General features: G+C 42.3%; 2 protein-coding genes and 1 non-coding gene across 5 annotated transcripts in view; 1 reads left to right on the forward strand and 2 right to left on the reverse strand.

Annotated features, from left to right (window-relative positions):
- Positions 1 to 10,054, reverse strand: part of LOC142996002 (C-myc promoter-binding protein-like) — a 36,556-nt gene extending 26,502 nt beyond the window's left edge. For 2 of the 3 annotated variants that reach the window (XM_076146872.1, XM_076146870.1), the window contains exon 1: positions 9,834 to 10,054. The gene's annotated coding sequence lies outside the window, so the exon portion shown is untranslated. Of the gene's footprint in view, positions 1 to 8,434; positions 8,799 to 9,833 lie in introns of those variants that run through there. The other variant, XM_076146871.1, reaches the window with a different exon arrangement.
- A 665-nt stretch (positions 10,055 to 10,719) lies between these two features.
- trnaq-cug (transfer RNA glutamine (anticodon CUG)) lies at positions 10,720 to 10,791 on the reverse strand. Its single transcript has one exon. It is a non-coding gene; the product is annotated as a tRNA-Gln (tRNA).
- A 7,791-nt stretch (positions 10,792 to 18,582) lies between these two features.
- socs4 (suppressor of cytokine signaling 4) lies at positions 18,583 to 19,767 on the forward strand. The gene has a single exon (XM_076147002.1). The coding sequence runs from the start codon at positions 18,583 to 18,585 to the stop codon at positions 19,765 to 19,767; it is 1,185 nt and encodes a 394-aa protein (XP_076003117.1).
- The last annotated feature ends 1,260 nt before the right edge of the window (positions 19,768 to 21,027 follow it).

Here is a 21,027-nt window from a genome sequence, read left to right on the forward strand (position 1 = left end):
AGGAATTATATCTGAGGGGGAAAAAACTGATGAAATTAAACGTTTGGTAATGGATACGTTAAAAGCAAAGAATGTACCAATATAGTCACATGGACTCCATCCGCTCACCCTCCTTTCCCTCAATGTAAAACGTCAGATGTGCATTCACTCTGAAGTCGTGAAAAGCTGCGGCATTTTGCGGTGGATTGTTTCTTTTTCTTCAGGGTGTGGCAGTGAAAATTTAGAAATTTGTACCTGCAGAACACGTGGATGTAATAAACAATTCAGCACAATTTCAACATGTATAAGACTTTCCAACTTGAACCAACCAAACAACATATGGGGAATGTTAAACGTTTCTCAGAAGAAAGGCACACTAATTGTTCAAACATGTCTCTATGTTAGCACGACAGGGTCAGTTTAAACATTTACAACATGTCTAACCAAAAGAGCCGGTTTCATTACAAGCACATTTTGGAATCTGAGAGTTTATGCACAATCTATTCCAAAATAATATGACTGGATGAGGTCTGTGATTCCAGGCGTATGCAGTCAGAGGGCGTGGGGAGACAGGCTTAATTAGCAGGGCGTGTTAGCTAGCCCGGCGTCTGTTGGCTCTGGAAATGTTGAAAAGGCTGCCAACAGCCCATTCTGGCCGGGGTTGATGCTATAATACCCAAAGATTGATTCACACTTCAAGATTGTTCTAATTCTATCAGACAAAAGTAGGTGGCACTCACACATCTGAGTTCACAGCATTGGAGCGGACACAGCAATTCTGTAACAGCAGTTAAATTCCATTCACAAATTAGGCCATTCTAGACTCTCAAAACAATCAATCTTGCTAAATCTGTCAAGATCAAACCGGCATCAAATGTGACGTGTGCATTGGGAGGCAGACAGTGAGCAGAAACAATTAGCTGTGGAAACTGTTGCACTTCTCTGCGCCAACAACAAGTGTAGCACAAGCTGGAGGCCAGAAGATATTGTCACATTACAATTTGTGAATTTATGACCTCTACTGTTTTGGTCACCTTGGCTCCCAAATAGCGATCTGTCTTCCCCACATCACAGTGCACAGTCTGCATCTTCTGTTCTACCCCAAACAGCAGGATGTCACGCTGAACTGGATGGAAAATACTGAATATGCTTTCCATTTACATCCCTTATTGACCATTAAACACACACCTAGGGACAGCGGTTAACACTTGTGCCTCACAGGAAGAAGGTTGTGGGTACGAGACCAGGGCCTTTCTGTGTGGAGTTTCCATGTTCTCCCCATGTCTGCGTGGGTTCTCTGCAAGTATTCCGGCTTCCTCCCACAGTTCAAAGACATGCAGGATAATTTGGTGACTCCAAATTGTCTGTGGATGTGACAGTGAGTGTTGTTTGTGTGTCTATGTGTGCCCTGCGATGTACTGTACCCCTTCCTCGCTGGAATTGGCTCCAGCGACCCTGCGACAGACTAGTAAATAAGCAGTGATAGATAATGGATGGATTGATGGATGGAAACACACACCAACTCAAAGCCAATCATGCAAACAAAGTGTTTTTGGAGGAACGGCAGAGATGTACAGTAGGTGTTGTTTAAATCGATGACGTGTTGATGGTTAAACTGTTCAATCACTGGCTGGAGTGCTTCATTTCACTGCTTCAATTGCCAACCACCCTCATAAAAATGAAACATATACAAAGAAAAAGGCACAAAATTCTGATCATTTTTTAACACACAAGCAAACGCAGTATCCTTTGTGATGAATGCTTATTGCAGCTGCGACACAATAAAAGCCTTTCAGTGATTGACAGAGGGAAGGCTTTTAAAGTGATGCCTATTCTTTGCATTGGCAGCGTAACAGTATAGGGCTACAACAGCTAGTGCAGCAACCTATTCTCTGGTTTTAGCTGGATCTTCTCCTCAGAGGGCACTCAGATGTGTTGGATACTTTGCCACCTATGCGCCATTGCAGGAAACAAAAGCCCGTGGGCTGAAAGCTTTGGATGTGTGGGGATCTGTTGATGCGTGGGTCTGTAAAGCCCTGTGTGACATCGGATCTGATACAGTGCTATACATCAGTCTCTATGCCTGGAGCTAATGCGCTGCTCTGTTTTAGGCACAACTTCTCATTTCCATAAATCCGGGTTGAGCTTGGTGTTAACAGGCATAATGGAATGATCTGCAGGCTCATACCCGAAGGGTCGAGGGATTTCGTGCCTCTCTGGTTGTCACTTCCAGCGACAGACAGATGGTGAAACGCTGGTTCACTGTGTTCTGGCTGCTGCGCTCACATTACAAATGCATCTTACATCATCACCTCCACCCTGTGAGAAACTAATAAGAAGACAGTCATGGCACACAGGGCTAATTAAATGCGTCAGCCCTGATCTAATGTCACATATTCTGTCCTAATCCATCATCTTTAGCAGCTCTCCTCTGCTTATCAGCCAGTTCATTCAAACAAGTGAGCACACATCTGCACAGCTGCACACCTGGACCACAGTCTTCTTTCCGTTTCCTGTTCAACAGACTAAATATTTCTGGGACCCTCAGATACAACCCATCAACCACCAAAGGAGAGGATGTAGAGAAAGATCTGCTCACCTCTTTTTCAAAGTATTAGCAGTTATACAAATGAGAGCATTCTTACATGTGGAAACTCAGCTGGTTTTATAGAGGGACCACAGGATTTCCTGACACAACACTGACCCAAAACCAAATTGTGGTCATCAAATGCTGTGTGGAATGTCTGCATTTCCCAATTGAAAATGCCGACTTCCTGCCTCCAAGCATTCCACTCCACTTGACGTTATGCATTTAGTTTTATTACTATATTGTTGGCAATATGGCAGAGGCAGTGTTTAAGGTTACCTATCTTGTTAAATGCTAATGTAGGGTAAAACCAATGACACCGGCCCGCCTGTTACATAAGCATCATCTCACTTGCTCATAGATCAGGTGTGGAGATGAAAAGGCGCCTCATCACGGCTGTCAGATGAAAAGAGCTGTTAGAGCCGTGATGTTATCAAGACAAACTAAGTATAGATTCTTTTCACGGGTGTTTTTTCAGCTACTTTTTAACTCCAGACCCAGCCAGAGCGAGCTACAGTCGTATGTTTTTCCACATCACAAAGGACACAGTGGTTATTAGCAATTATCAGCTGTGGGTTTTGTTTCCTCTGATAGCTTAAGTGGATGAATGGAGGAGACAATTAGCTGGAGTGTGCAGTGTGGAAGGTCTTATTTTCTGTTGTATTTTGGACAGCTGCTTATTATTAAAGGGTTGGAAAATGAGCATTAGTCCTAGTAAGTACTGCAGTTGACATTTAAATTAAAGCTACACTAAGTATTTTTTCTATATTGTCCTTCACTTTGACTGGACAACTATTGAGGAATTCCAATTTAATTGACCGATTCATCAAAGATTATAATTATATTCACAATGTAAAATGTCAGCCATGTTATTGTTATTCTATTGTTATTCAGTCAGATTAAATGTTATTAAAAGCCAAACATATTGATTTTATAATGGGATAAATGTGTGGAGAAATTAGAACATTAAGATATTTTGCACTGTTCAGGATAAAAGAGTGGGAAGACATAAATCAATTCAGGAAAAAAGTAACATTTGTAAGATGATCGCAAAAACAAATCTGGTGAAACATATAGAACATTTTAAATCTATTCAAATGAGAGGAGGAGTTCAGTCATATAAGGAGTCCACTGTCTTGTTTCCTGCAACTTCCTGCAAATTGCGAGATTTTGCAGTAGAAGCACTTGGGTTTCTTAATGCAAGGTCACATGGTACAAAACACACTAATAAGCCTCAATTCAGCGAGCAGATGTAAAGAGGAGGAGAGGTTTACAGTGCGACATTCCTGTTAGAACTCCAGGCCACGTGACAAGCCAAAGAATGACACTCGTCCTTTCCATGCTGTCACTCTGCTAAAAATACAATGCCAATCACACAGCAGCAGCACGGCGACGCCCATTACATCAAGATTAGAAGCATAAACACCACATAAACTGTATGTGGGGGTCAAACCTGGGCGTCATGTGCTGTGCAATACTTCCCAAACACTTTTGAGGGGTGTTATTTGTTCACATTTTGAAGCTTAAATCATTTATCTTTAATAGGAAACAATTCTGATCATGATCATCATCAATAAAAAAAATAAAATGAATTTGAATTACTTGCAGCCATAATTCTAATAGTGTGCTGCAATCAAATCAAAACATTTTACAATCGTCAAATGTGCTGAAAAGACAAAACCCACAGCATGCATGACGTAAAGGATCTTCCTGCGCAGATCACTGGACCCTTCCCAGGAAATTCATTGAAAGTGTTTCAAGTTGCGACTCGTGCCACGCTTCACACACGTGGATACAAATCTGAATCCCAGCTGAAGTTCATGCATCCAGAAAACTTTCCTCTGGCAGACTCATCTGAGGGGGGAAACCTTTACCTTGGTTCAGAGGAAAACACGCAGAGAGACCAAAAGAGAAGAATAAAAAGCTGTGAACTGAAGAGAGGATGTGTTAAAGCCACAAACCACTTTGAAAGGTCACTGAGGTCCTGAGGCCTTTAGCATTCATGAGTTTCTGAATCATTTATGGTGTGGATCTTATCACCAAAAATGCCTTAAAGACAGGGATTCCCCAGGACTTAACACACTGTTTGGTTTCTAAAGCTTAAATCAGCATCTTTAATGATTTGGATCACTGTAAACGGGCCACAGCTGGATGCACAGATTACCCATTTCTTGTACTCAGCAGTGCTCAGAGCCAAAGTTTGAGAAAGCTTCAACTGAGCCACATGAAGAGCCCGGTGACCGACTCGTAGTCCAAACTCTGACTTATAAACCGCAGCAGGAGTTGAGGCAGGTTCCATAAGAAATCTAAACCTAACAAGACTTCAGCATTCCACCAGGGCTTTGTTTAAGACAACGTGACACCAGAATGATTTCCAGCCGTCAAAGGGTTCAGGAGGACCGGGGCCAAAGAAAGCCACCAAGCGGCCCCTCGTTCAAGGCTCCAATAGCAGCTGTGGGCTCCAGCTGTTCAGACATCCAGCACGAAGAGACAGCCACAGCAGGCAGCGCGAGGAGGACGAAAAAAGGAATGTGCTTGTGAAAATAAACACAAGCCGGTAGGAAGCCTCACTAGCCAAGCATCTGCTTCCAGTTAGCCCGGAGGGAGGGGAGCATTCGGTTCCCGCGTCTCTCTGCACCATTAGGTCAGGGTGATGTGGCGAAAAAAAGAGGACTCACACTTCAATCTCAACACCTCTGACTACGAGATGTTGGGAGAAATGAATGGCTCCATTTCTGCAGCCTTGTGATCACCTGAGTCAAACTAATTATCAGAGCGATCTCTGGACGCATTTATCCGAAGGCGCGTCTTATAAACTCACACCTGCCAAAACGAGCAAAAGATCTAAAAAGAGCAACATATATCCACAGAGGAATGACTATAATTATACAAAACTGCGGATTGTGAGTAGCAGGAAATATTTCAACTGGCAGCCGCTTTGACACTGGTCCAGGGAGAACTTGGTTGATTAGCCAATCACCCGACAACTATTACTAAAACACATGCACCTCCAAATGCTGTGCTACTGAGACTGGATGCAGAGCAGACAATAGGGATGCACACAGTGTGTTTTTTAGTGTTACAATAAACATGGCACCACCTTCTAATGATGCATTACTTGTCTCGGTCCTCAGTAACACGTCTTGGCTGGTTGTCATCTTGACCTATAGTGCACCAGAGTAAAACAATCCGGACAACAAATACTTCCCCTCCAGCTGTCCTGGATGACTTCTGACTTCAGAGAAGCAACGTGATTAAAAATACTGAACTTAATACATAAAGGCACATCAGTAGGTAAAATATGAAATAACCTTCCCCCGGTTCTGTAAGGTGCTTTGGGTTCAAACTGCTAGAGGACAGATTAGGTTTGTAGAGGATCTTGACCTACTTTTAAAAGGCGCCTTGAGATGCACCTCAATTGTTCCGTCTTTGCACGAGCCGACGCCTGCGGTGCGTTTGATTATGGGTAATTAGACACAAGCGTGATGGATGATGATGTAGCAGTAACTCATTTTACCTGCCAGTCTCGGGTTCTGTCAACTTTTGCTGATTACATTTAGGAAAAGCAAAAGTAGCAAAAGTGCTCCATCAAATCTGCTGCGTGTATTTAGAGTTCAATTCCTGGCACTAACAGCACCCAAAAGCGGAAAATGAAGCTGTGTGAGTGGATTGCTTTTAGAGCACTGTTACTGTGAGTCATAGTGGACGTGGAAGTTTATTTACTCAGTCTGTACTGGAAAAAATAAAGCAAAACTGTGAAAAATAGAAACTGAGAATAGAAATATAGGAAGTGAGCGATAATCAACAAGACTTTGTGTGTAGGAACCAACACAAATAGAAAAAACAGGTTGTCAAATCATGTTTTCAATTTTTGTTTCAGGATTATGAATCCACTGAATGGCAGGTACACAGACCCTACACAAACCTTTTCCCACGCCGCTCCTCTCACAGTGCAGTTTCTCATGATGACCTGGGAAGCCCAGCTTTACTCGGTTTGCAAGGATGTGTTTGTTAATGTGTTTGTCTAAGAGCAGGGATTACCATAATCTGTTTAACTCATAATTACCGCCGTGTTAATGCATCGACAGTCTTTCCTCTTTGTTCAATTTGAAGCGCTTCACAAAGACAGCAATGCCTAAAAGAACATAAATGAAGTCTACAGACCCTGGCCTGTAAAAACATCAGTAATGCCAAAGCTAGACAAAAACATCCTGAGTAACATTGTGACACCATGCATTAATGTAATGTAGCAAGCTGTGGGAATTCTCCTGGAAACTTGAGCTCTCAACCTGACAGAGCTTTTAATTCTAAACTGTTCTGGGTTTGCCTTCAGGGGGTGGTATGTAAAGTAATCGTTCTCCAAATTTTATTTCATTTCATGCAGAGTCTGCAGGCATTATGTCGATCACAGACTGTACTCATGAGCTAGAAAGTATGAGCTTCCCTTCCACGGACGAAATTGATCCTGAATCGTCCAAAATCCTCTCTTCTCACACCAGATGCCACATCCTGCCTTTCTCTCTGCAGACACTCTGTCCTCTGAGCTTACAGCTAATTACCGTTTGTGGGTGGGAGTCCCTGGGAACCTCTAATCCTGCTTTGCTTTTTTCCCCTTTTTGGACAGTTTCAGCAAAATCCCTGACTATGTAGCACTCTGAGCATCCAGATGACACGTACAATACGAACCAATGTAGTTGAGGCCATCGGGCTTTTTTTACTGCGGATACATTATTACACTGGAACTGTAGAAGCAAATGTTATTGGAGTTAAGTCTAATACTCTTTAGTAGTGAAGGGACAATTTCCACCTCAGCCATATACAGTGTGTTAGAAAACCAAATGAATTCAAAGTAACCATGTTTGTGAAAAATGATTGAAGGAAATGTCAAGGGAACGTGTGAGTTTACTGGTGTTAAAAAAATAAAGTTTGTTCAATTCCTTACCAATTTTCCATCTATTGATACATGAACAGAATGGTTGGTTGGTTTACAGGGAACTTGGTGTAGTGTGCAGCTCTGGTCTATGCTTCAATACATCAACATGCTATTTGACAGACTGCCAATGCTGAAAAAGACGAGCTAGACTTTGTTCCCCACAATCTAATTCTAATGTAGTGATACCAATACAGTTTAAGGCATAACAGAATTTGGCTCTTTACAAATCCCTCAGTTTCTAGTGTGGCCCCTTACAAAGCAGTTGGCTACCTTTTGTTTTGCAGAGCTACATTATCAGATTCCCACTTTGAGGCAAAGAGCCAAAGCTCCAGTCTTAATAGAATTTTCTCTCAGGGGCTTTGGTAGAAGCTGTTATTCAAATTAAAAATAAGTGAACAGGGCACAGGGCACTGTAGGGTGGGACTGGAACTTTGGCAGGTTGTTTGTGGCTGATTGAGCGGACACACACATTCATCTGCATCAGGGTTTAAAGAGCATCACGGACACATAAGAGGACACTTGGTTTCAGTTATAGCCAGGCGGCAGACACTAACCCCGGGGCGACTGACAGGAAAAGACCAAGCGAGATTACAGGAATAGCCACAGTGTGGTATCGACTAGGCACACACCGTCTGTCCTTTGATCTTTGACTCACTGCCAGTGCCATGAATCCTCTTCCTCCATCGGAAAAGGAATACAACCACAAATGTGGCTCACGTGTGTGACATAACACCATCCAGTGGGAATACTTCTACCTTTTTGGAATTCCAGCTCTGTCCTATGAACAAGAACAGACAAGGCAAAAAGACAAAAAAATACACCCTGTCCATCATGTGCACAACGAGCTAATATGTCCATCAGGAACACTTGAAAAGGAAAACATGGCTAAGCAGTGGATTTAAGACGGATTTCATTGAGACTACAATTCAGGTTACCTTCTTGGTATGTGGAGCAGAGGTTTCCAAATGACAGGTCTGGAGTATTTCTGTCGCATACTGCATATGATTTGACCAGACTTGCCTGTCCTGTGTGACACCACTAAGACATGGGGGGAATTTTAGGGAACTAATGCTCCAGAATGTCAGGCCTCCGTCGCTGTCTACCCTGTTGCTTCACTTGGAAAGAAGTCTGCTGAGGAGGTTCGGACATCTCATCCAGTAGCCTCCCAAACACCTCCCTGCGCAACTAGTCCGGGAATGTCCAACCCGGGGATTTGACCACGGAATATGCAGAGTGCATTTTATATCCCATGTCGTCTGGGAACTTCTCAGGATGGCCTAGGAGGAGCTGTTAGATGTGGCTCGAGAGAGAGAGACACATCTGGAGGGCTTTGCAAAAGAGTTCTACCTCCACGGCGAGGACCTGGATAAGCATCAGCAAATGGAAATCATTGTGTGTTTTGGTAACACAAGGTCCATGTGTGCCACTCTGGCCAATCAGGGTTGACGGTGCAACACGATTCCTCAAACCAGAACCCTGAACCACACCACATTATTCTCTAATTTGGAGCTTTCTGATGGAGTGGAGGGTGTAACCACAAGGAACTGTAACACAATGCTGCTTTGCCTACCACAAGAAAGGCTGAAGGAGGCACTGAAATCACAACCACACACACAAAAGCACACACAGTAGATACACACTAAAAGAAGCCGCCATCCTCATAAAACCTGCCGTAGATCCCAGTGACAGGAGGACATGTCCACTCTTTTCCATTCACCTACATATCCAGAGCATTTAGAGCTATTAGCTGCACACCTTGATTAAGGTGGAAGCTTATTGGACAACCAGGTGAGGGGGGGGGGGGGTTAAAGCATAACATGGCGAAGGAGGACATTAATTTAAAGCACAACCAAGGGAAAGGGCCATTAAATCCTAACAAGGTGAGGAAGGACATTAATGTACACAGCCAGGCGAGAGAGAGAGAGAGAGAGAAGAAATTGGAAGCGGTTAAAATGTCCCTGCACACACCGAGAGGACACCCAGTGTTATTGGGTATTTATAGCTCCAGTGGGCAGAGAGACGCGGGGGCAGTGAAGGTTCGTGTGAGGGAACTAAAATACGCAAACAACCTGCAGCACACGCGTGGACAAAACAAAGTAAATAAAGCGGCGTGGAATTATGTCGTTAAATCCCGTTAACGTGACGCAAAAGCATCATGAGCGACACTGATAGACAAAATACTCTCAGACTGTGATGTCATTTCATTGAGGCTCTCTAGAGTTTCCCCTTCGGTTGATCCTCTCGCTCATTCAGTCATTCGCTCATCTCATCATTTATTCATCCAGTCGTTCGTTCGTTCATTCAGTCACTAACGGTTCATCATCTCACACTCACCGCGCTGAGAACGTCAGTTTATTCCGCCACAAAGTTGCCCCGGTGTCTCCTCCCGGCGCTGTCACATCCCCGCGCTGGCCGTGTGGAGAAGGTGAGGCGGTCAGTGAGGGGTTTGTTGTTTTGTTTTTCCTCTTATTCTTCCTCCCGCGGTGTCACCGTTATCTGTGAGCTCGCTGTCAGGCAACGAGACAGCCGGTGCTTCGCTGCGCCGCCATCTTGGTTATGATTGGGAACCCGTCGCAGACACGCGTGCACACGCTACACGTGTATACACACGCGCGTGCGCGTGCGCGCGCGGACACACACACACACACACACACATTGGATTTCAATTAATCCATTTGACAAATATATTCAGAATAAATAATCCTTTGTTGTATATTATTTCCACTTTTTTACAATTTACAACAAATGTATTTATTTTCCACAAAAATGTTCTAGGCTCAAAATCAGTCGATTTGTAAGCAAAGAGAGCCATGAAATGCTGAATCAGACTGCTAAATCCCGTAAGGATTACTATCATCTGTTGAAGAGGAACATCAGAAAGAAAACTTATCTGAAGGAACAAAACAAAGACATAAATCACAACAAAGTCAAACCAGAACCAGACTTGTCTTTGTTGGCTAAGTGTGCTCAGGCACACAAGGAATTTGACGCAGTTCCAAATATCTATAATTAGGTTACTACACAGTGAAGACTAACAAAGTACAAATATCATTAACAGTGCTTTGCAAAAGGATAATCAAAAAAGAAAAATCATCAAAAAATAGCAGCATAGAATGACATTGTAGGTAAACGTGCGGATCAAAAAATGTGCAATGCCAATAGTTTAACAAAAATCTTCAACAGGCGTTAATTTTATTTATGAGCACGTCAAGAAACAACCAGGTTCCACCGAGATTTGAACTCGGATCGCTGGATTCAGAGTCCAGAGTGCTAACCATTACACCATGGAACCACATGTCTACCAGTAAAAATATCAAAAATCGAAAAAAAAAAACATGTAGCACACTGTTGAATCTGTGTTTGTTATATTACATACGAAAACAGTAACATGGTTTCAGTTCAAAAGGAATACCAAAAAAGGCAACAAAAAAGTGGTAACATATGTAAATACATAAGTGCTAAACAGATTTGAAAAGTAACAAGCCTAACATACTCCATACATATACACAAGGATTCATGATTATAACTTTATTTCAAATTTTAATCTAGAGTAGGATGTGATTCACTCACATAGATATCATACATTATATGAAATTATATATAAGCATAATTCATGTTTATTTGTTTGTAAGCCAAATGTTAGACCTACATCGTGTTATATTTCTGAGAGAAAAACATGAGAAAAGCAAAGCAACTTTTATAACAACACTTAACATTAATAATCTACCAATGTTTTAACTTTAAATACGTCAAGAAATGTGACTGTCTTGTGTTTCAATAACTGCTCGGTCATGCGCTGCCATCTAGTGGACGCTGCCTTCAAAGACAGTTCCTGTACTGATCTACAGAGGTCGCTGTTGAGTATACTAGATTTATGTCAGAGCAGACTGGGCCTTTTTGCTGCAGGGATGTGCAAAGTATAATTCACATACATAGCGTTGCAGAATTATTAATGCCTGAATACAACAGCATAGTCAATATTTCTCTGATTAGATTTTCTTGTGGTTATCTGTTTATAATTTCGGTACAATTTTTTAGCTGTTGTAAATAATCCAGACAAAGGTGGAGTCTTCTTCAAATCAGAGGTATTTGTCTTTGCAATTTTGGGTGTGAAATGTTAAAACAACAATGGGGATGACTACCCAGGAGAAGAACATTTGTTTTGGGATATTTCATTGTTTGAATGCACCATGAGCCAATGCTGAGGAAATATTAGAAATAGTGAGAGTGATGGATTTAGTGCTTGGAAGTAGTTACAATGTCCTGGGTAATCAGGGTTAGCAAAAAGAGTATTTAAAATACCAATCTCATAATATTTTAGAATTTTAGAATGATGAAAGAACAGTGTTAAAGTATGTTTAAATAGCTGATTCAGCTCTTTAAAAAAAAAAATCTTTCTTGGATGCAGATTTCATTTCGCTGAATGGCTAAAGTTAGGCCAAACCCTGTGATCAGACCCACCGCACATGTCTGATGTCTCTGTATGTTCATGTCACCGGGGCCTGTGTTTCCGCTGTGAGACAAGCTGCACGTGCACATACACACAGTTACTGGAATTTCTCCTCTCTCATATTGATTTTTGGAGGGCTTTGCAAATGTTTACATGACCAGCAAGAGATATACAAGCTTTTTCAAATGACCCACCCCCTCCACTCGCTCATACACTCTCCATGCATTAGAGGTCAGGAGACAGGCAGGATATGAGCCAGTGCTTGCAGGAGACAGAGTGGCTGTTGAGCAATTTGACAGGCAGTCTGTCAGTGACAACCTGCAATCTGTGGGTAAACCGTTTTTCTGTAAGTGCTGTATGAGAGGTGACAGGTTAACAGTATCCAGTGGGGATGACTGGAATTATCCCACAATTTTCATACTAGTTGTGAAGTGATTGATTGAGAGGCACAATAAACACAATTTGGACTGCTGTTGCCCCTTTCTGCATCAAGCATTAAGCAGCTTTAAGAGCTGAAAGAGAAAACCAGGTAGCGCAGTCATTAACACCCAACCTCCACCAGCTGCATGATGTGCCATATTTGACCCTGACCCCTGACCTTCCTGGAAAAGGATGTGGAAGTAAGACAATTTCCTACAAGGATCAATACAGTATCACATTATTATACTGCTGAAATGCACCAGCAGCTGAAGTTAATGGACTAAAAGCCTGAGATGATACATCCAAAAACTCAAACAGATTTTAGATAAGCTCATGATTTGTGAGATCATGAGTCAGATGAAATATTGTTTGTGTAGTACAAGTTTCATCTGTGTTTTTATTCCAATTTTATTCACCTTGTGTATCAAGAAACTCAGTATTATTTTCCTCTGAGGTTTTCCTGTGAAACATAGTTCATAATGTCACTGTCTGAACTGAGGGGAAGCTTGGTGGGCCTGTCTGTAAAATATCGGTGAGATTTGTTTGAATAAAAGACTTTGGACTTTAAGTTAAGTTTTGAATGTTATTTTATGTACATTTCCTCGTTATTCATCCTGATATATTTGGTGGTGGGGCAACACTGAACTTCACAATGTCATCTTAAAGCAAGAAGAATTTCCTGGGATGGAATCGATCTCTGGCTTTAGTGCTGCCTACGTGTGGATATTCTCTCCATGTCTGAGTGGCTTTCTTCCCTCAATCCAATCACATACAGTTTAGGTGAAGTGGAAACTCTTAAAATGGCTGTATATGTGTGTGTGTGTGTGTGTGTGTGTGTGTGTGTGTGTGTGTGTGTGTGTGTGTGTGTGTGTGTGTGTGTGTGTGTGTATGGGGGGGTGTTGGTGTGTGGGTGGGTGTGTGTGTGTCTGTAATTGACTGTACAGTAATTGGGCAAGAATAGAAAAAAATCATGTATCTAGCACAAATGGAAAATGTGGAACCAGAACCACATATCCACTATCTGCCGTGCAAGAAAATCGGTACATATGTAGGGGAAGCAGTGGTGTAAGTATATCCATGATATAGCAATAATGGTGTGTGTGTGCATGTGTGTGTGTGTGTGTGCTAAGCCATGGTCAGCTCAGTGACCGGTCTGTCTTTGGTTACATTGTCTTTAATGCGACACAGAGTAGAAACATGCAGTCCAGAGGAGGTGGGGGTTGGATGTACCTTGCTTGCGGGAAGCCTGGCGGCTGCAGGCAGAAATAAATCTCCCCTGAGGAAAGCTGATACAGCAGCTCACATGTCCACAGCAGATTATATCCAAGGCCGTCGACATCTTAATGGCAGCCAAACACAGAGCCGTGCACTGTCTGTGGTGCTGCTGTGGTGAAACGGTGTGTGACATCTCTGCAGCTGGGGAAAGACAGAACAACAATTGTCATTTCTTCACTCAATTACTCTCCAGAGATGAGTCACATCCCTCATACTGCTGATGTAGTTTCTAATACTTATCAGGTTTGCCATAGCCCAGTCAGGCTGAAGCCAAAAGTGGATTGTGTGGATTAAGTTTAAAGCAGCAGCATGTAATTTTTTGAGAACATTTTTTCTGTAGAATTTGTTAAAATCCTGGTTCCATCCTGATAGACGTCAATAAATTGTGTATATCATGTCCCATGCCTCCTGCTGATGGTACCTGATTTGGCCCCTCAGAGTTTCATCTCCTCCAAACCATGAAAAAGGCTTTACCTGGAACCTGTTTGGCCTCAGATGTTAATGTCATATCTGTTCAATTCTTTAAAAGTAGATTTGAATGTACTGAAAACTCTGAGTTTGATTCATTAATCTCTGAATGTGTTTATTCATTATTTGCATTTTCCATATTGTACTGCTTACTTTTTTTTGTTTTGCCAGTAATCCATTTTGAAGCCCCAAACTGCATTCAAACATCTGAGACATGTATTGCAGGAAATGTTAAGCCTTATATCCGCAGATATGATATGTAGTGATTCACAGTTCAGTTTGCTGCATGGAAAAATGTTGGAATCTTTCTTTGATGTAATGAGAGCCTGTTGATACAGATCAATGGAAACAACTGAGAGCAGTGGAGCCAGAGACTCCCCACTGATTCAATTTACCATCTCTGTAAATCACATGAGCATACACACACACACACACACACACACACACACACACACACACACACACACACACACACAGACAGACAGAAGACAGAGAGAGAGAGAGAGAGAGAGAGAGAGAGAGGGAGAGAGAGAGAGATGATCATCAACATCAGCCATGCCTGACATATTTTCCATTTATGTTTAATGAACTTCTTTCTTTTGTTTGCACTTAATAAAGGGATAGTAAGTTTATAGCCTGTATTTGTTCATATGTTTCATACCTCTTTGTGTACATCTGTTGCAGTAAGAATCTGAGAAAACTTTAGATAAAGTTATTCTATCCATGTTGTGCTATAACGATCTGGGTTTGACTGATTAATTGTAAGTTTGTGATTGGATGAATTCATCCTTAATAAACTTAGACAAATAGAAAAATAAAATACTTCCAAAGAAAATTACAAGAATTATTTTTTAAATGTGACATCCCCAGTGCAAACATGGAAGGGAATGTTTGGCATGCTAACATTTAGTTGAGTAAAACTATTACTTAAATGTACTTAACTATCAAAACTATATGTTATGATGAACCTCCTTAATTATTATTAAAGTAACTTGTAGTTTATCATCCAGGAACCACTGAGTCTAACTTCTGCATCCACTGGATGGTACTGATGGGTTGGTTTGGGTTGTAGATTAATATACAGCATGATTTTATGTAGAACATTCATTTTCAAAGTAACTACTAAGTATACTTCAGAAGCATATTTCCCTCTGAAACATAGTAGAGTAGAAGCATAAAGACCTAGAGATGTAAAATTCTTACAGTATTTTAGTAGTACACTGAAATAGACTGCAGTAACTTGTTATTGTCCATCTCTTACCTCTGGTTTCAGCTATAAATGCTGAGTAAAACCAAACCTGTGAGACAGTTCTGTGCGTGACCGTATAAAGGACAATGTAAAACTATAAAAACATAAGCAGAGCTGAAGCTGCAGTCGTCATTCATTCAAAGCTGCATTAATAATTCATGCATGCTCCTGTATACTATGCAGCTCATGGGATCGATGCCTCTGTAATGTGGACTGATACGAGCCCCTAGTCGAGTCCTGAAGGAAGCAGGTTAATGGGACGGCTGGATTTCAGTGGCTGCTGGCTGAAGGCACAACTCTCCGACACACGACCACAAACACAAGGTGTATGAATACAAGACATGTCAATATTATATATAATGTCTCAAAGGGAACACATCAAAGAAGTCCCAGCTCGAGCTCTCTAGGAAGACAAAAACAGTATGTGGGGGGAAAATATCTAAGAAACCTTAGCTGGAGACCGGAGAGACAATAATGGAAGATACACAACACCACAATGAAGCCACAATCTAGCAAGGAGATCTCAGCTGTATTAAGCTCTTGTAAATCCTCCAAGATCCTTAAATGCCAGTGAGATGTTTCAGTGATAGCTACCACGTAAGGAATCCTCTTCAGGTCAGAGGGAGATTGGGAGGGTTCATGGACAGAACAGCTTGGAAGACATCTTGCAGTCGGAGCCTTGGTCAAACAAGGTGTGTAGGTGGTGGGTGGAGCACGACAGGAAGATGGATGTAAGTGAGTTTGGGCCTTCATATAAGCCAACGATGCCACAATCTTGGCTGTCAATCAAGCTGCTGCCCAGTTTATCCCAAAGGTGCTTGATGCAGGTGAGGTCAATTAGGACGCAAAAGGTTAAAATGAGAGTTTTGTGTGGCTTTCATCCCTATTTGTTAACTGATCTGACCTCATGAGGTTTTGGTGGAGCTGCTGAACCTGCACACGCAAACTTTGAACAGCACACTGAGTCAATGTTTTTTTCCAGTCAGATTAATTGATCTGGTTGTGTGTCTTATCCTTCTACTGGGCTGGGTGATAATGTGAAGATCATTAAATATTCAGTGAAGAGGAAGTTGAGTGTCACTACATTATCTGAGATGTCTGACAGTTATTGATGACTGTCTTTTATCTATTAGACTAGCAAACACACAAACACAACACAAAGCGGCAGTGGGAGTCATTTTATTTATCTGAGAGATGTTCTATTTATTTCATGAATTATAGATCTTCCAAAATGTCATCTCCACTCCGTGAGTATGACATCACCTGGAGTCCTTTCAGCTCTCATTGGAAGTTTTAACTGGGGAAAATCAACAGTATTCTAATCAATAGCAAAGCTTTTTAAAATGCTCAGATGTTTCCTCTACAGGGCTGAATGGTTAATGATCCAGAGTGTGGGTAAGTCCAGATAGGCTGCTAGTAAATCTGAGAAATAATGATTTACTTTAACCTCATATGACATCGCATTACACAATAAAATGTGCATCTATGCATATGTTTCATATTATTTGTTTTGTTTGATTATCAATTCCCTGCTGCATTCCCTCAGTGGGGGATTGTGAGGTGCAATCAGTCATCACAGTTTGCTGCACAAAAACTCAAAAATAAATAAATAAACCAAACTGCATGAGCGGGACACCACTGAGGACTAGAGACTCTGCACTAGGTTTGGTTCGGTTCATTGGGTTGGTGTGGTTTATCCAACAGACGCACAGGTTATGGCAGTCATTCCTGTCTCTAGTAGTTTGCATTTATTATTCATTATTTAACGAGCAGAGGTGTTTGTAGTTAATATAGTGCATGGTGGGGTTTGTAGTGAACCACATTGTGGGTAACAGTGATCCTTGCCAGTATTAATAGACCATGCAAAAGCTCTTTGTGGACTGTTGATGAGCCAGGCACAGATCTGAGCTGGCTCATGTTTTAAATCATGACGGCTAAGAAACAAAATGACACCTTTTTTGAGGCGTTTCTCAAAAACACTTGGACTTTTTTCATTTTACATGTGGCAGGATTTTTCTCTATTTTTGAAAATGTCTTTCGAGACTTAAACAAACTTATTACTGACCATAATTTTCAATATTTATGCAGCATAAAAACAAACTCCCATATTCTTTAAGAATAATTATGGAATCAGGAATTTTCTACACTGAAGTCATCAGTTAGTAATTTTCTGTAATGATGTCACTATGTACTGTACGAGTTTCTAAATAAAACAACATAATTCTTGGTTTCATTCGTTCTCTGGATCTTTTTGTTCTCTTTTTGCAGATGGATCTCAGTGGGTGTGTACAGGCTTTGCAGGGGAGGAGAGAGAGGAGACGCCTCTCCACACTCACTCCCATATCGGCCTCGCTCCACCTCCTCTCATTCATTCAGACAGGCCCCGGCTGAGAGGAAACTGCTGCTCCCTCTGGGACTTGGCATCATAATTATATAGGAAGCAGAACGTCTGCAGTCTGTTGGAGCTGGAAAGGCTGCAGGATGGTCACTCAGTGAATGACTCCTCATAACATGGACTTGGAGCAGTCCTTCTGAAACTACCCCAAAGGGAAGCTATATCGTGCATTCATCTTCAGTAGGTAAGAATAGTGAACAGACCAATTTCTCTAATTTTACAAAATGTGATTTTATGCTGCCTGATTTTTGTCAGCAGACTGTTTGGGAACTCTGCAGGCATAATTTGATTTGTTACCACTGGAGAGGCTCATTAAAATCCTGGCAATACTACGGGTACTGACAAATTCTTATGGCTGATTAGTCTGCAAACAAATGATAAGATAACTGTGTAACAAAAACAGAACAAAGTTCTTGAAGAGCTCTGATTAAGGTATTAACTAAAAGAAACATCTAATTTGTAAACACCATAGTAATGATTTAAAAAAAGAAGACCTGGCAATTTACAATAAACTCTCTAGTGTGCCTCTTAAGATTTGCAATTGATTATTTTCATTCTTAATTCTCAAAGGGTTTTTATAGCACCATATACATCCCAAGAAGAAACACTACAAAAACTACAAACTACAAAGCTTTGTCTGTCTGTCCTTCCTCATACATGTCAACATTTATCTCCATGATAAACCAGATGATCTGTTTCAGTGATGTGTTGCACTCCTACTTCTTGTCTTCATATTGTCTTCATTAATGTGTTAACGAGATGTGGCTTGGTCCTGTCACTCACACTGTGTCACTGTGTCACAGAGGAAGAAGAAGAAGAAGTTGTCATGTCAGAGAAGAAGCCACGAGGCTCAGATACTCGTCCCAAATCTGGCCTCCGCAGCTGGAGTGCCGACAGCTATGTTTGGCGGGGGAAGAAACGCTCCAGGAGCTCCCGCAACGACTCGAGCCCCGGAGGGCCGGAGCCAGAGGGGACAGAGGAGCTGGGCGTCCGGTCCACATCCTGCCCGAGGCGACGCAGAGAGAGAAAGTGTAGTTGCAGCGCTCTGGGGGACACGTTGACGCCTGCAGACATGGATGTAGTTTGCCGGAAGGCCTTGTCTCGGCGCTCCCTGCGGCAGAAGTTCCAGGATGCAGTGGGTCAATGTTTCCCTCTGCGCTCTCACCATCACCACCATCATCATCACCACCCTCCAGGCTCTGCACGCCCATTTTCTGTGCTCTTCTGGTCCAAACGCAAGATCCACGTCTCAGAGCTCATGCAGGACAAGTGCCCCTTCTCACCCAAGTCTGAACTGGCCCGCTGCTGGCACCTTATTAAGAACCATGCCACCCACCCAGGTGCCATCAAGGGCCTGGATGCTACTCTCAAACCCAATGTCTCATCCTCTTCATCATCCCCACCAGCGACTCCGCTCTCATGGGAGGATATCAGCTGCTCCCCTGGGCCTGGAAGCACCAGTTTGGAGGACTGGGATCCTTCTTGTCCACACAGAGGAGCAGCTGGCCGTTGTGGCCACACAGACTATATCTTGGTCCCAGATCTGCTCCAGATCAACAACAGTTCCTGTTACTGGGGAGTGCTGAACCGCTTTGAGGCAGAGGAGCTCTTGGAGGGCCAACCAGAGGGGACCTTCCTGCTCCGGGACTCTGCACAGGATGAGTTCCTTTTCTCTGTCAGCTTTCGTCGATACAGCCGCTCACTGCATGCACGTATTGAGCAGAACGGCAAGCGTTTCAGCTTTGATGTGCGTGACCCATGCATGTACCGGGACCCCAGCGTGACGGGCCTGCTGAGGCACTACAGTGACCCAACCACCTGCCTCTTCTTTGAGCCCCTCCTGTCGCGACCTCTACCCAGGACCTTCCCTTTCTCCCTCCAGCACCTGTGCAGGGCTTTGATATGCAGCTGCACCACCTACCAGGGCATTGAGAGGCTGCCACTGCCTCCACAGCTCAGGGACTATCTCAGACAGTACCACATAAAGTGTGAAGGGGCCTGTGCTCTGTAACAGTCTGAAGCAGGCTTCATACTCTGACCATTTGTCAAGGAGACCAAATTATAGCCAATGAAATCCAAGTAGCTTCGCTGTTAGGAATCCTTGAGGTCTAGAAAGTGCAGAAGCGGAGAGCAAACAATCGACTGTATTTTAAGACGTTTATTGATCGTCATGCGTCAAGAGACAGAACAAATGAGCACTGTCCATGTCTGCAGGTTTGAGTTTGCCTGCATTGACATCTGAGAGCCTAGATTCGGATTTATGAATAACTGCAGCCAGTCCAAATCAAATCTAATAAAACAGGACCTTATGTGGAGCTGAGGTCGAACTGTCTGCTGCAGGCTGAGGCACCTGTCAATCAGCAAATATGCTATCAAAACATGCTTCTATCTAGTAAGACACAGAGGAAGTGAAAAAAAGGGGCTTTGTGGAGAAAAAAAAGATTTATTGACTTTTTTCAAGAGATCTCTAACCTCAGATAATGACACCATACCATTAAATATTTCCATGTATTGTCCAACTGAGTAAAGATTTGGACCTCTTCCCTGATGGAAGATGAGAAAGTCCTTCAGGATCCCTCAGGACAGGAGGTGAGGACGTCCCCGGTGGTAAAAGATAGTTTCCAACACTGCCATTTAGCTGAAATGCTTAAACACTGTACACAACAAATTGTACTTTTATTCAAGTACAAACGTATTACATCTCTCTTCAATACTTGAGATGCTGAACAGTGCCTGGTGGATTACCCAACACGTTTACTTCCCAATGGGAAGGTTGAGTTGGGTAGAGCTTAGTAAACTGAAGACAGGAAGCATGTACACTGCAAAATGTTCCATATCTCATTTTGGTAATTAGGTTACTTATATCTAATGTTTTTAAGAAAACAAGTGCGATCATTTCAATATCGATAAAGTTTTAGTCAAGAATTTGCAGTTTACCATTTCATTCAGTCTCAGTTTCACATATTCTACTTCTAGTTATTTCCTTTCATGTTTATGGTATAATATCGATGAGTTCAACATGATCAGTGTTAAAACGTGGCATTGATGCCTCAGGTGGAACCCTTGAAGAGTTGTATTGTACACTGTTGAATAGCTTTAAACTAAACTTGGGTCACCTGATAGCTACATGTCACTGACAAACATACAAGGAAATTAATGACAAAAAAGGATGAATCTGTTGTTAAGTGAAAAGAAGTTTTTTGGAAAGTGCAATAATGTGAGTGTGTGTGTGTGTGTTTTACACAGCAAAACAGTTCACAATGTTGTTTTT

The sequence above is a fragment of the Genypterus blacodes genome, unplaced genomic scaffold, assembly GCF_046128005.1.
Source record: "Genypterus blacodes isolate CSIRO-AG114 ecotype Tasmania unplaced genomic scaffold, CSIRO-AGI_Gbla_v1 ptg000036l_1, whole genome shotgun sequence".
In the NCBI taxonomy this organism is placed as follows: Eukaryota; Metazoa; Chordata; class Actinopteri; order Ophidiiformes; family Ophidiidae; genus Genypterus; species Genypterus blacodes.

Excerpts from the sequence above, each read along its gene's own strand:
- socs4 (XM_076147002.1), top strand. The coding sequence starts at position 18,583 with ATGTCAGAGAAGAAGCCACGAGGCTCAGATACTCGTCCCAAATCTGGC.